A 14,931-nucleotide genomic window follows, 5' to 3' on the forward strand; every position below is an offset into this window, starting at 1 on the left:
CCCTGAACTCAGACCCCCAAACTTTTTTTTTTTTTTTTAAAAGAAGCCTTCTCTGAAGAAGACAATACAGCTACAACACTCCCGTTCACACACATCAGTAAGAATTTTTAACACACCTTTGATTTCACAGTTACTTGAAACAAAGACATTGTGAAACACCCAGAAATACTTTGCATTCTAAATGAGTACTTAAGTAAGAAAAGAGATGCCCTTGCGGGAGGCATTTTTTTATTAGTATTTGGCCACTAACCCCCAAAGTGTTGTGATTACACGTCACGGTATCAAGTAAAATATTCTTTATTTTTGAGAATATTCTGTGACTGCTTCTGGATTATTTTACAAAGTCAATGGCAGCAGATGTCTTCTTAATACTGCATTAACTGTTTGGAAGAACATATGTAACCATTAACACAGCTTTTCCATTCTGTTAATACAGTGTGTTCTTTCAAAAAGCCAAGATTAACCATTCCCCAAATTCTCAGACCTTATAAAACAAAGTTGTAGTTTTGTCAATCTGTAGTTCAACTGAGTACCTCCAAAATATTATACAAAAGATAAGTGTCATCTTAAAAATGCTAGCCTTCCTTCAAACTGAAAATTTGCAGGAATTTACAAAATAAAAGGCTAAACAGTTGTCAGCTAGAATACACACTTTGAGAAAAACAAGATCACTAAAGTTAAGAACCATTTTAACATACTGTTTTCCTACATAAAGCATGTCCAAAAGGTGACTGTGACCACTGTAGTACAAAGATTTGCCATACATTCTCTTCTATTGAATAGTTTTCCAAAGGCTGAGAAGTATTTTCAGACATACTCAAAATTATTTCCATTTTCAAAACTGCTGTGATCTGCTGTATCTCTTAGCGAGCTGTCTCCAAGGTGCAAGTCCTGCACACGTCACCTCGGAGCAATTCAGTTCAGTGTACCTGTGCACCTCCTCCCAAGTGTCTGCACTCTTTCTGTTAAGAACTCTAGGGACATCTTCCAGAGATCCAATGAAGGAGGAAAAAAAATAAAGGCTTCTTTGCTGCTCCAGCAGACAGCCCCTCCTGCCATCCACAAAAGCTACTCCAGGGTGAAAATTTGCAAACAGGTCGTGGCTGTTCATGTTAACAAAAGTACATTCAAGGATACCTGTTCAGTTTCAAGGACACCTTGGAGCAGAGGAACTTCAAATTCCAAAGGAAAGCACTATAAAGCACAGCACTAGCTGTTAACACTGCCAGCACTACAAACTTGTAACAGACAGGGTACCAGTTCAGCTAACCCAGACAACAGACTACTACAGCTGTACCTGACAAGCGCTTTTGAGGAACTTCACCAGCTGTCAGCACATGAACTTAAGACAACTAGTGATGTTACACTGCAATTATTCAGAGGAAGTATTCAACTTAAACTTTAAAGTGGTTTTACCTGCTGTAAGAGGGGGAGGAACAAATTCATAGCCAGTGGAAGGAGCAACACTTTTTACATCCTTCCTTTGCTTCAGAGATTTGCAGGCAGGCTGTCAATAGCTCATGTATACAGAGCTAATACAGAGAGCAATGGCACTTCCTTGGTATTGGAGAGATTAACGTTCTGTTGAGGTACAACCAAACTGGTTTTGCCTTCATGAGCCAAAACAAGCTACAACCCATCAGTTTAAAAAAAAACAAAACCAAAAAACAAACAAACAAAAAAACCCACAAAAAAACCCCCCAGGAGTACTTTACAGACTGAAAAGGACACAGGAGCCTGACGAGCAAAAAGAATCTGCAGCCACTCCGTATCTTCTGAACTCACTGCCGGGATGTAGGGAAGGAAAAGCATGGCCCCAACACACATCAACTGAAAGGACTCTGGATATGCCATGCTTAGAATACAGGGGTATATATCATCAGCCTGGTTAGGAAGGAGAGCAAGATCTAATGTTTTAAATAGTAGAAGACCATTTACAGATCAAACCTAAGCAAAGGAAAAGAGGTAAACGCCTTCCTGCACTGAAGGGGCATATCAGTGGAAAAGGGAGAGGACATTTGTACAGTTACACAAGAGTGGGTGCAAGCAGAAGGGCAGATTTGGAATAACCAACAAACAAGATGAAAGCTAGCACATACATATTACTCTAGCAAAGCCGAGCAACTGCAAATCCTCTAAATGTTCTGTTCCACTTAATTTTAAGCTTCTTTGATAGAGTATGAACTAGGGAATTTGTAATTCAAGTTTCCCCATTTAGCTGCAGATAGGACTATTAAAGTTATGCGAAATAATCACAGGACAGCACTGTTTTGGCATAGTCTACTATCTGTATAGGAAATTTTAATTTGAAAAAGCAAGGTAAGTACAGTCCTCAGCTAAGAGAAAATAGACCATACGCATTATTAAGACACTGAAATGTTTGAACTATTTCATAGATTTGCACTAAAACTTCTAAATAGTCTAGGCCTTAAGTATAACAGGAACCAAAACATAAGGATATAGAAATGCATAATCAGGATTCCCAAACATCAATGCTACCACATACCTGCAGCACAGAAATGACAAAAGAACCTGATCTTTTAAGATGTTAGTCCTGCTTAACCCAGAATTACAAACATTAAATTATAACCTGAAAACAAGCATTTGTTAATTTCACCATGCACATCCTAAAGATATCACACCCAGTCATTTAAAAATTAAGATTTCCACTTTTTGGAAGATTGCTGTCAACCTCCAAAGCATAAGATCAAAACTGAGTCAGTGAGGAATAAAAAAATATGCATTTTCCCCTGTAGTTAGCAATGCAAGAACACACAATTTTTGCTAGTGACACTTGTACAAGCACAAAACACCTGGCATCAGTTGCCTTAAGAAATGCATCAATATTAAATATGAAATCAAAATTTGAACCTGTAGCAGCAGAAGGTTCTTGAGTTCTGACAGTATCAGAGGAAGACTCAGTCTCTTCAACTTTTTCTTCCTGTAAACTGGCATCCGTATTAAGTGCTGTGCTGTGTGATGTGTTTCCAGGAGATCCTTGTTCAGTGAAACTTTGGTCAGATTCAACAGGAATTTCTAACTGGACTAGAATGGAGGCAAAAATTTTCACTGAGTAAGATGAACACAAAAGCATATTCCAGAACACTGATCACAGAATCACTGGATACCAGGTTGGAAGGGACCTCAAGGATCATCTGGTCCAACCTTTCTTGGCAAAAGCACAACCTAGACAAGATGGCCCAGCACCCTGTCCAGCTGAATCTTAAAAGTGTCCAATGTTGGGAAATTCACCAGTTCCCTGGGAGATTATTCCAATGACTGACTGCTGTCATAGTGAAAAATTTTCTTCTTGTGTCCAGTCAGAATCTCCCCAGGAGTAACTTGTATCCATCACCTCTCCTCTTTTCCATGTGACTCCTTGTAAAAGGGGAGTCTCCATCACCTTTATAGCCACCCTTTAAATACTGGAACACGGTGATCAGGTCTGCCCTAAGCCTTCTTTTCTCAAGGCTGAATAAATCCAGTTCTTTCAGCCTTTCCTCACATGGCAGGTTGCCCAGTCCCTCGATCATCTTTGTGGCCCTTCTCTGGACCCTCTCCGGCCTGTCTACATCTTTTTTGTATAGCATGTGTTCATCACGTTACAAAGTGGAGACAAATATCCATCTATGCTTAGACTGCTTGCTGTTGTATTAACACAAAATTAAGTTTTTGCAAACACAGCTACCTGTAGCAACCCTCTAGAGCTGCTTGAAAACACACAGGCTGATAACTCTTTATAAAAGCCTAAAATGGGACAGGTCTCCTCAAACCATTATCAGAGATCCCCCTGAAAGAGAAAGTCACTAAAACACCTGGCAGAAAAAGGGAGCATTATCTCCACCCAGCCTAAGTATAAAAGCATCCTGGTTGATGTTTTTAGTTTTCAACAAGAGAATTAAACTGTAAGTTTAGCATTTGGGTTACTTCTTCAATTGGAAAGTGTTAAAACTCATTTTCACAAGCATAACCTGCATTCCTTAAAAAAAAAACCACCACAACCAAAAAACAAAAACCACCCAGCCACAACATTTTCTTTAAGTTACTTCACAACCTATGGAGCACTCCTTTTGCAAGGCCAGTTACCCAAGCCAGTTATCCCTCTACTGGAAAAGCTCCCACCATGCAAGGGCAATGTTACTGATGGAGAGGGGATCAAAAGCAAAAGGCAATCAAGGAAAGTTTTTATCTTTCTCAGCTGCCCTGAGTTTTCTCTGCACTTCTGATGAAATGAGGTTTTAATTGCAGATATAGAGCCTGCACATTATGCAAGTGAAAATACAATGCTTGCAACAACTAGATGACTGCCATGCCACTAGAAATTCAGAGTATACCAGGAAGCTGCTTACCCTTCTCAGATTCCTTTTGGTTAGATACTGCATCTTTCAAAGGCTGAATTTCCGTTGAAGTTGTGACATGATCTGTATTTAAAATCTCATGACTAATACTAGATGAGAGCCTTGATGATCGTCTCCTGATCTGGTCTCTTTCAGGGTTGTCTGAAGAGTTCTTCAATTTTTCCTGAGCTGGAATAGACAAATTTAATGGTACCATGCAGTTACAGGATTAATAAATAGCTCACAAGCAAACTTGAACGATCTCCCCTCCCCAGTGACAGTCTGAAAGTGTGTTTTTAAGGACTGAGGTTAATAACAAAAGCTAAACAATCCTGGTGGTTAGACCTCTCTGTAAAAGCTACAGTCTTAATTACAAATAAGCACAAAAAAAGAGCAAATGCGTATCTTATAAATGTCTCAGCTTTTTCTTTTAGTAACAGGTTTGAACTAGGAATACAGATCAATATCTTACTGGTAAAACATTGCTTTAATCAGCAACCATTCCACAGATACAAGTAATACCAGAAGTTAGATGAGACAATTCAGAAACACAAACAACTTGGACCCTAAGCTGTATAACACATGCGCACTGAAGTTTTAAGACTCTGTGATCCTAAGGAAGGGAAAGATAGCCTTCTTCAGGTCTTCACCTCCTCATTCATACTACTACAGAGAAGAGAATTTTCTTTCCTCAACAACACACTCAAGTTCAACATCGCTACACAGTATATCGAGATAAAGTAGAAGCTACTAGACTGCAGTGACATGAATATTTATCTAATATTAAAAAGTTTCTTTGCTAAGCAGTGTGGTAGATCCTCCACGTAGTAACTAAAGAGTTTCTATAGCTAGAAAAAGGCTTTTATAACCTTCTGTGTATTGGAGGCAATAATCATTGCCTCCCCTATGTCTATGAACTTCTGCATCAAGACCCACAGCTTGTGGCTCCTTTATCCAAACCCAGCTTCCAAGATTTCAGAGGGAATTTCAGCATGATGATGCCATGTATTAATGGCCAATTTAAAAAAAAAAACACCAAGTGCTGCATTTCAGCCATCTCATGTTTCACAGTTCAAAGTTAGTATTACAGACTTGTCTTCCCCTCCACTTAAGCTTCAAGAACTTTTAAGTACAAACACTGTTAATTGAATACCAAAAAACACTCACACAAGTTTTTTTCAATCCTGGGACGCTTTGATGGAATTTCACCTCCTTTAGGTATTTTCCGACGTCTTAACTCCAAAGTTATGGGCTGCAGCGTCTGAGAACCTGGCTCTACATATTGAGATAGAGAACAAAAATTGACTGGATATGAAGCTGCAAAACTATTTAAAACAAATTCCCAAGCCTCACAACTTAAAATACTGGACCTGCATAGATAGTTTTACCTGTCTTTCCAAAATCTACATATTAGCATCTAATCCTACTGCAGACATGTTTTGTAATATGCAAAGATTACTTGTCTAAATCTAATCTTTGATCAAACCACTGAAGCTCCAAACTTGACCAAGAAGTATGCTCCCAGCTGTCCTAACCAAGCCTGAAGAAAGCTCCTAGAGACTTAGGCTGTGAAAGAACAAGGTACTTTTAACTCCTGTAGGGAAGTTTAGAAGGGTTCTGATACATGGCCTAAACATTTAAGTTTAGCTACATACCTGTTGGAGGTGTTATTGGTGGTCTTCCACGTTTTCGTTTAGTTTCTTTTGAGTTTTCCTGTGGACTCTTTACATTGTCATTCTCAGGCTTCTTCTCAATTTGTGTATCTACTGAATATTCCATATCATTCTCTGATATATTCTCTTTATCTTCTTTTCCATTCTTAGATATATTCTTTTCTGAAACCTTGCCTTTTTCTGAGATGACTATCAATTTTCCTTCTTTATCAGGTTGCTTAACTCTCTTTTCAGTCTTTAATGTCTTTTCATCCTTGTCTTTCTTTGCATTACCTGTTGCTTTCCTCTGTTCTTTAAATTTCTCCCGCTTTTCAGGAGATGACGGAATTTCATTACCTCTTTCCTTAGGACTAGCATTACCCACAGTATTCTAGAATAAGAGAATAACATAAAAAAATTAATTTATTGCAATCTGAAAGTCCTCCCCCCAGCTTTGTATTTAGCAGACTTGCATCCTTGTCCAATTTTTCAAAGGATAAAAGCATATACTCTATGGCAACCCACAGATTAAAAAACTTAGAGGCACTTGCTGCATGGGTCCTTGAACAGTTCAACAGGACAGTGCAACAGGTTCACTCCTTCCACAACTCAGTGGGATAAGAGATGGGGATTGTTCAGCCTGGAGAAGAGAAAGCTCCAGAGAGACCTTATAGTGGCCTTTCAGTTCTTAAAGGGGGCTACAGGAAAGATGGGGAGGGACTCTACCATGGAGGGTAGTGATAGGATGAGGGGTAATGGTTTTAAACTGAAAGAGAGTAGATTTAGATTAGACATAAGAAAGACATTCTTCACTGTGAGGGTGGTGAGACACTGGCACAGGTTGCCCAGAGAAGCTGTGGCTGCCCCCTCCCTGGAAGGGTTCAAGGCCAGGTTGGACGGGGCTTTGGGCAACCTGGGCTAGTGGAAGGTGTCCCTGCCTGTGGCAGGGGGGTGGGAACTAGATGGTCTTTAGGGTTCCTTCCATCCCAAACCATTCTATGATTTGCTATTTCTTCATTCTCATGTGCAGGTTAGGTCCATATTAGCTTGTGCAGTACTACTTAAAGCCTACTTGGGACACTGAAGAAAGGGTGGGAGTCAAGAACACAGAAAAGGGCAAACAGCTCAATCACTTGGATGCAAAAAACTGTTTCCCTTTCACAAAAGTGTCTCATTCAAAATAGACCAGTATTTAGCTTGCAATTATCACTGCTACTGAAATTTGCTAAGTAAAGAAAGAGTCATTAAAGCAACTGCAATCACCAACTTCATCAGGAACCACATGATGTTAAAATTTACACATTTAAATTTAAAACCAAAACTTTTAAAACTCTTTCTGTAATCTGTGTTCAGCATGAGAGGACATGAAAATCCTTAACAGTCCCTGGCCAGCAAGCTTCTGATACAATATTCAACTGTAACCTCATTTCCCCACAGTTCTTATATGATAACACCAAGCCACAAAGAACACTCCTATATCAGCAGGTCACTGCTACTCAATATCCCTTCCATTTTGTGATCAGGTTTGTACTAACACCACCTGGGGGGTATTCTGATTTTTTTTCTCCTTCCACCGATCCTGCTACAGGCTGCCTCAGAACTTCTCAGCTCTGATGAACAAAAGCCTTCTAACTTTGCACCTGGATTAATAATTTACATTTGGTCATGCGTCAACACTGCCTTTACTTGAACTAACTTCCCTCTTCCTGTTGCTTAATAACTTGAAGCACTGAAGAGCAACCATACTCCCTTCCAGCCATAGTTCTGCAAGGCACAACAAGCTTAAACTCTGAACAAGGATCAGAGGACAAGAAAGGCTAAATACCTCTTGATACCTCTTCAGTGAAAGAAATCTGAACAGCTGATTTGAGTTATACAAAATTCTGAGAATACACTTAAGACTATCTCCTTGTACCACACTACTTCGTGCCTCTCCCCACCCCAATCTTCCTATCTACATGTGACTTACATGAACTGATACCTTTTAAGATTCCATTTTCACCAGTCTTAAGACATAATCTTGATGCAATAAAATGGTGAACATGCAGTCTGCTCTACCCTCTATGATATTATTTCAACCACACTTGGCACAGAGGTGACAAAAAAAATAAATCACTTCACTGACATCAAATTGCTGTATATTTCATGAAAACAGCTAGGCAAAGTGGAAGAAAGCCTTTCACCTTCTTAGGTGTCTGAGCACCACTTTTACCCGGCATCACAAAAATCTGTCTTCTATCAATTACTAAAATGCGACAGCTATGGGAGCAGCTTCAGTGGAAACTCAAACATTAGTAAAAGAACCTCAAAAAGCAACCCTCAGACATTAGGTTTCATCAGTTGTGCTGCTCATACAACCATCAGATTTGAATCAAGTATGTGGTACTAGAACACACATGAATCATCTTAATCAAATTATTCTCACGAAACTGAACCATAAATACAGTATAAATTAATTCCTCTTGATGTTACTGAACTCTTGAAAGCTATGTCCCTGTATAAGCACATTCACACTATGCAGGTCATTAGCATTTTACCATCACTGTTCAATATAGCATGTTATGCCCTCCACAGAGTAACACTGTCATTAAAGAAAAGCCGACCAGCTTACATTGCTCCCTTCAGAAATCAGGTGTTGTTTTGGCTTGGGTTGTTTTGGCTTGGGGTTTTTTTGTTTTTGTTTTTGGTTGTTGGTTTTTTTTTTTAAGAACAGCTAAGATATCAGCCATGATATCCTTGTGGCTACAGCCTCTCCTACTGATGAACAGGAACAAGACACCGCCTCATCTGCCAGCATGCTGCTACATTAGTGCTGTACCTGAATCCACACTTTACATTCACAACTGAATCCTGATCTCTTGCAGTGGCTCAAGTATTTTTTTTTTAATTTTATTTCTGATTGTGTAAACAGAGCTCACTAGGAAATTCTCCCTTTACCCTTTTTTATGCTGAAGGACAGAACAAAATGTTCTAGTGTAATTTATCTCTTAAGAGAAAGAAATCTTCCTGGCCAGTGGTTAAATGAAGAAGATTAAACTCCTTTCAAAACCCACCCAAAGCTATGCAGAAACATGAAACTCCCTAAAGGACAGAGTAGTGACAAAATATTTTACCTTTCTTATGCAGAATATTTCTTAAGATTGTTCAACTTCATGTATTTAAGGTTAAATATGATAGAAATATTTCTCATGGCAATGAAGATTCTTTGTGTAGTTCCCTTGTGAGTATTAGTCAACCCTCAACCAGGCGTAATTATTACCGTTTGAAAGCTATTAAGAGCACTTTGTGACAAATCCGAAATAGTTTTCCCTCCCTGCCTGGCAGATATACAAATCTGGAGACCCCCAAGGAATGGCATGCCTCTTCACAACAGTGACAGATCTAAATTGTACCCATTCCTGCAGTTGTGTTGGGGGGAGGGATTCAATTTCTTTGCTCAAACTTTATCCAGAAAACTAAAAGCAGAAGGCATGACTAAACACAGGCTTAGAGCTACTGAACAGGAACGTGTGGCAAGATCTCAAACTTAAAACCATTCCTGTAATGAAAATTATTCTGAAGCAGATACTTAAGAAGTACCTACTACACTAGAACTTGTCAGCCTTTGCTACAAAGCAGCACTTCTTCCTCCTCACCATGAGCAGGACAAAAATTCTCCTCAGAATGGCTCACTACTACTTTCCATCACAAGCTCAGGGTTGAACCCACAGCTCTGAGGAGGTGAAGGGTTGGTAGAACAGCCAAACCACGTTTTCAAAGTTGTGAGGTGAAAGATTACTCGACAGCTTCCTTAAAAGTCTTGAGACAATCAAACTTATGTCCACACCACAGTTCGCACCCCTTAATTTTTAAGCTGCATGTATTTAAACTAATCTCAAACAGGTGAAACAACCGAAGTGTGTTTCAATAACCTACCACTAGCTTTAGTATGTACATTCTGAATCTTCCAATGACTTTTAGAAAACTGTTTTATTTATAAGCCTATGCCTTCTTTAGTTCAAGAGGTGCATTCGTGAGAACATGAGCCCAAAAGCTTTGCAAATCATACCATGAAGATTTGCATAACCTCTTCATTTTAATGGATTTTATTTCAGATGTACATTAGCAATAGAGAGGTTTCATTCATTTCACGTTTTATAATTCACCAAATCTAGCTAGGTGAACTGTCAATTTTAGAATACACTAGTAGCACAAACGTAGTACTTACGTGATCTTTGGAAAAAGCTTTGACATGAATGTTTTTGACAGTCTGAACTACACCATCATAAAATTTCACAGTGTATGTACCTAAAATTTGAAAATAAAGTGTAAGAGTTTAAAGATCAGAAGTTATTTAACAGAGTGCTTGCTAACAGCTCCAATACTCTAGCTGTATATTTAGCTCTGGATAAAAGCTGCCTTATGTTCGAAACTTCAACAGCAGAGGTATTATCACAGGCCAGGTAAGAGAGAAACAGTGAAGTAACTAATTATGGTAAGCATAAAGGCGCATGTCTAAGCTTAGCTCCTTAGATATACTTCTGTCACAAAACCCCAAAATATTTTTGGTGGAATACTCCAGTAGATAATTAGACTTTTTTTCATTGATCTTACAATATAGCCCATCTAAAGAAAGCACAGCACAAGAATAAGTCCTTCATGGTTCCTTACCAATATACAAAAAGCAGAAGCATGGCTGTGCTTTTTTTTTTTCCTCCTATTTATAAAGGGTTTTTGCAGTTCTGACACTAGTTTTATTGCGGTTACATGCATCTCTTGACAATAAACCTAAGAAGAAACAACTTTTCCCAAACATATACTTAAAGCAATTACTGACTGAATATCCCTGCAGAAAGTTCTTTTATCTCACGAAAAGGGTAAGAGGTTAGATTAAAGTTGATGGCAGACTAAAACATATGATCGAAAATAAAACTTTCCACAGTTGTCTTCTGTCTGTCATACCATCTCTCTGCCTAAGCAAAAAGGTTAGAAAACAGTTAGAAATGCATTACTAACATGACAAAACCAAAAGTGACTCCTTACCATCTTTGTTAACAGAAGTAACTTTGGCTGGATAGAAGCGACAATCAGACCAGCAAGCCAATACCTGATCGTTTATATGAAATCCCTACAAGACAGTAGTTAAAAGTGTTTTCATCTGAGAATTACTGAAACATAAACTTCATTATAACATCAAAATGACTAGTTTTCCCGTATTTAAAATAAATCATAAAACTTATACAGCGAGCAACACAGCAACAGCGAAGCATTTTAATGGTCATAATTTATACAACTGCACATTAAATTGTTACATACTCAAATGTCCTCTGTTTTCTACTTACTGCACAACCTTCGTCCTCATGTAATCCTTCTTTTCTTAACTGTATTTTCTCTAAGGGACGCAAATAAGGACTGTCCCAACAAAACCATTCATCATATCTATGGTTCCAGCGTTTGAAATGGATAAGTACTTTTCCTTCTTCATAATCGATTTCTTCAATGTGAGCTGGATACCTGGGGTCAAAAGGTAGATTAAAATATTTCAATTGAGAATAAGGTAAGCTGTCTCAGATGCTTAACTACAGTACAAAACATTACACAAATGGAACCTTCTGCATGATAAAAAGCAAAATATCTGAAGATCTGCTTGATCAAGTGTGATGGGGAGCCAAGTAACTACACCTAACAACCTTTAGTTTCTGCAATCTTATTTGATGTATCAGTTGTACAAGCAATAAAGATGCTACAGAATTACTAAGAGCTCAGCACAGGATGAATCCCAAAACTGAACAGCAAAGGCAAACACTGGCTGCAGAACAGGAGACAACTAAGGAGTTCTTAGTCTGGGGTAGAAAAAATATAACTAGAGATCAAGAAGTCAGGGAAACCTTCCCTACACCTAGAAATGTTACATATTCACAAAACTAATAGCTTCAGCTCTCTCTCATCAAGAGTAACACCTGGAGGTCAATACACTCACTTCTCTCCGAGATATCCATCAACAGGCATCATGAATCATCTTCCCAGTGTAACAGCAAAAGCCTAGCAGGCACACTAAACCTAATTTAAGTTTTAGATTCTCTAAGTTAAATTTCATCTGCAAAGTCCTGGGACTTTCAAATAAAAATCTCTCAGTATATTAGAAGGACAAGAATCTGAGATGAGTCAAATTCAGTTGTTTCTAATCAGGAAGACCATATGAACTATGCATTTCTTTAATTGCATTGGTAATCTGTAACCTCAGTAAGTATTTCAGAATCACAGCATTTTCCACTATCCCAACTATTGTTTTTCTCTCCACAATAATAGCACCAGGAGAAAAATCTTCACTTGTTGGTGTTTTCAGTTATTTGTAGAAGAAAGGCAAGGCCCCACTGAATTCCTGAACAAAGGGCTGAAGAAAAAACCCAAATCCACAAGTATTCTTTACCTGATAAATCACAATTTAAAAGATAAAAAAAGTGGTAGAAAGAAATGGTATCTCGAAAGAATCAAGCCTAATGCTAAAAATAAATACCAGACATGTCAGAATTAAGAGTTAAATGCAACACCATCATTCTACAATCCTACAAAGAAGAAAAGCTACCTACAACTGAAATTCTCCAGCAGATCTGAGACACAACCAATTATGACTTGTTCAAAAAGAGCTACAAATAGGCCATGCTAGAGACTTACACTGCAACCACAGACTAAGGCCTTACCTAACACTCAATGCCACACGCCTCAAGCTAGTTCATCCCAACACATTCTCAAAGCACACACAGCAAAGGCTGTGGAAGAGAGGAAGACAAACGGGAGATACTTATGGCAGAGACATCTGGTTACCAGCTTCCTAGGAAGGAAGTAACTTCCTTTGTGTGACAGTCAACATATTTCAAGTTTAGGTACAGAGCCTTTCCACATGTAACAACATAGTTCTATTCAACGTAGTTTCTTCTTTGGTATCTCAGCAACTGGCTATCCCTAAGTACAGGTGATGACAAAAATCAGTATCCAGTTCCCTACAGAGCACAGAAAAAACAGGGGTAGGAATTCCCAGGTCCTCTCAACAAGAGACTAGCCAGAAGGACACTTCTGCCATCAGGACTGCAATGGGCCTAGGGCTTGTCCAGATTCTCACTGATCAGGAAGAAAGCTGACAGAATGACAGAGTACTGACTCAACATTAAACTAAAAATCCAGTCCATGCAGATAACCACCTCTGGTACACATACTCAATCCACTTTCTCCCACTGGGGAGACCAGCCCAAGGGACAAGAGCCAACTCAGTGATGCAAGACTGTTCCCTGTTTCATACCCAGTAAAAGCAGGAACCTTCTCCACCAGAACCATCATCCCAGAACCATGCACCAGTAGCATCTGCACCTATCCCACCTCACCTTCTAAAGGCTCACTGATGGTGAGAGATGCTGATTTATCATCAAGAAAAACATACCTGACAATGAGACCAAATTTCTGCCTGGTTGAGAGCCAGTGTGGGTGAACTGGAGCCCTCAGCCAGCTCCTGGATAACATGATGCAAAATCTGAACAAATCTCTTTCTGAAGCAACCAACATCAGCAAATATATATTCAGTGCTCTTAACTGTAACAATAAACCTACTGGAAGCTGTGCTACATCTACCCACAAACTCTGACAGCCCCCTCCCTGATACCACCTTCCTTTCAGATACAAAACACAGCACCGGCCATTTCAAAACAAAGAAGAAAGGTTCATAGGTTCTCAACAGTTCAGAGTAGCACACATTGACAGTGGAAGCTTCCTTCCTCCGACATTTGTACCTGTTGTGGTTTAAACCCAACTGGCAACTAAGCGTCACAAAGCCAATCGCTCACTCCTCTCCCCACCCCCAGTGGGATGGGGAGGAGAATTGAAAAGGAAAACAAAAGTAGAACTCATGGGTTGAGATAAGAACAGTTTAATAATTGAAATAAAATAATAATGATGATGAAAAGAAAAATAATAAAGAGTGAAATAAAACCCAAGACAGACAAATGACACACAGTGCACCTGCCCACCACCCACTGACCAATGCTCAGCCAGTCCCTGAGCAGCAATCCACTCCTCCTGGCCAGCCCCCCCTCCCCAGTTTATATACTGGACATAATGTCATATTGTATGGAATATCCCTTTGGCCAGTTTGGGTCAGCTGTCCTGGCTGTGTCCCCTCCCAACTTCTCATGCCCTTCCTTGCTGGCAGGACATGCATGAGAAGCTGAAAAATCCTTGACTTAGTATAAACACTACTTAGCAACAACTAAAACCATCTGTGTGTTATCAAGACTATTCTCATACTAAATTCAAAATGCAACACTATACCAGCTACTAGGAAGCAAATTAACTCTATCCCAGCTGAAACCAGGACAGTACCCTAGCCTTCAACGCACTGAGCAACCATGCCACATCAGGAGGCACAAGTCCTCACAGATCTATACGTAAGAGGAGTAATACAGCATATCCATACACATGCACCAAAAAGCCTATGAACATGCCAAAAGGTAGAGGTAACTTAAAAGAAATTCAGACTTGATTATCAAGAAAAAATACTATGGGAGGATATACAAAGTGAAAGTCCAACAGCTGAAGCCTGGGTAAGGCCTGAGAAAGAATACAAACACCAGTGTTCAAGGATGATCCAACACATCCTCCCCCAAACCACAGAGGAAGCATTTAACCGACTCCATGGGTTTTCAAGACAGCTAACTGATCCTGGGTAAGAAATCCCCAACTGGTACTGATTTATCTAACACACTGTGAAAAACAAGCTGAAATCAGACACAACTTCTTGCAACACCTTGGGAGGCCAAAACAAGTTTTCCAGCTCAATTCAAAAGGAATAATGACCTCGTGCCTTTCAAGGCCACAACACACTGTCTAAACAGTAAGGGAAAACCTCCAGGATGCCCAGACTGCTGGCATTAGTTTTGATATGAACCCAAGTAACAGTCAAAAGCTCAAACAGC

General features: G+C 39.3%; 1 protein-coding gene across 14 annotated transcripts in view; it reads right to left on the bottom strand.

The window, feature by feature from the left end:
- The window catches only part of PHF20 (PHD finger protein 20), a 74,760-nt gene that overhangs the window by 42,146 nt on the left and 17,683 nt on the right, over positions 1-14,931 (bottom strand). For all 14 annotated transcript variants that reach the window (XM_074843235.1, XM_074843234.1, XM_074843233.1 and 11 more), the window contains 7 exons: positions 11,311-11,482; positions 11,012-11,096; positions 10,197-10,276; positions 5,993-6,380; positions 5,505-5,612; positions 4,350-4,526; positions 2,872-3,045 (listed from right to left, as the gene is read on the bottom strand). In XM_074843235.1, coding sequence (XP_074699336.1) covers positions 2,872-3,045; positions 4,350-4,526; positions 5,505-5,612; positions 5,993-6,380; positions 10,197-10,276; positions 11,012-11,096; positions 11,311-11,482 — 1,184 coding nt within the window. The remainder of the gene's footprint in view (positions 1-2,871; positions 3,046-4,349; positions 4,527-5,504; positions 5,613-5,992; positions 6,381-10,196; positions 10,277-11,011; positions 11,097-11,310; positions 11,483-14,931) is intronic.

The sequence above is a fragment of the Strix aluco genome, chromosome 17, assembly GCF_031877795.1.
Source record: "Strix aluco isolate bStrAlu1 chromosome 17, bStrAlu1.hap1, whole genome shotgun sequence".
NCBI lineage: Eukaryota > Metazoa > Chordata > Aves > Strigiformes > Strigidae > Strix > Strix aluco.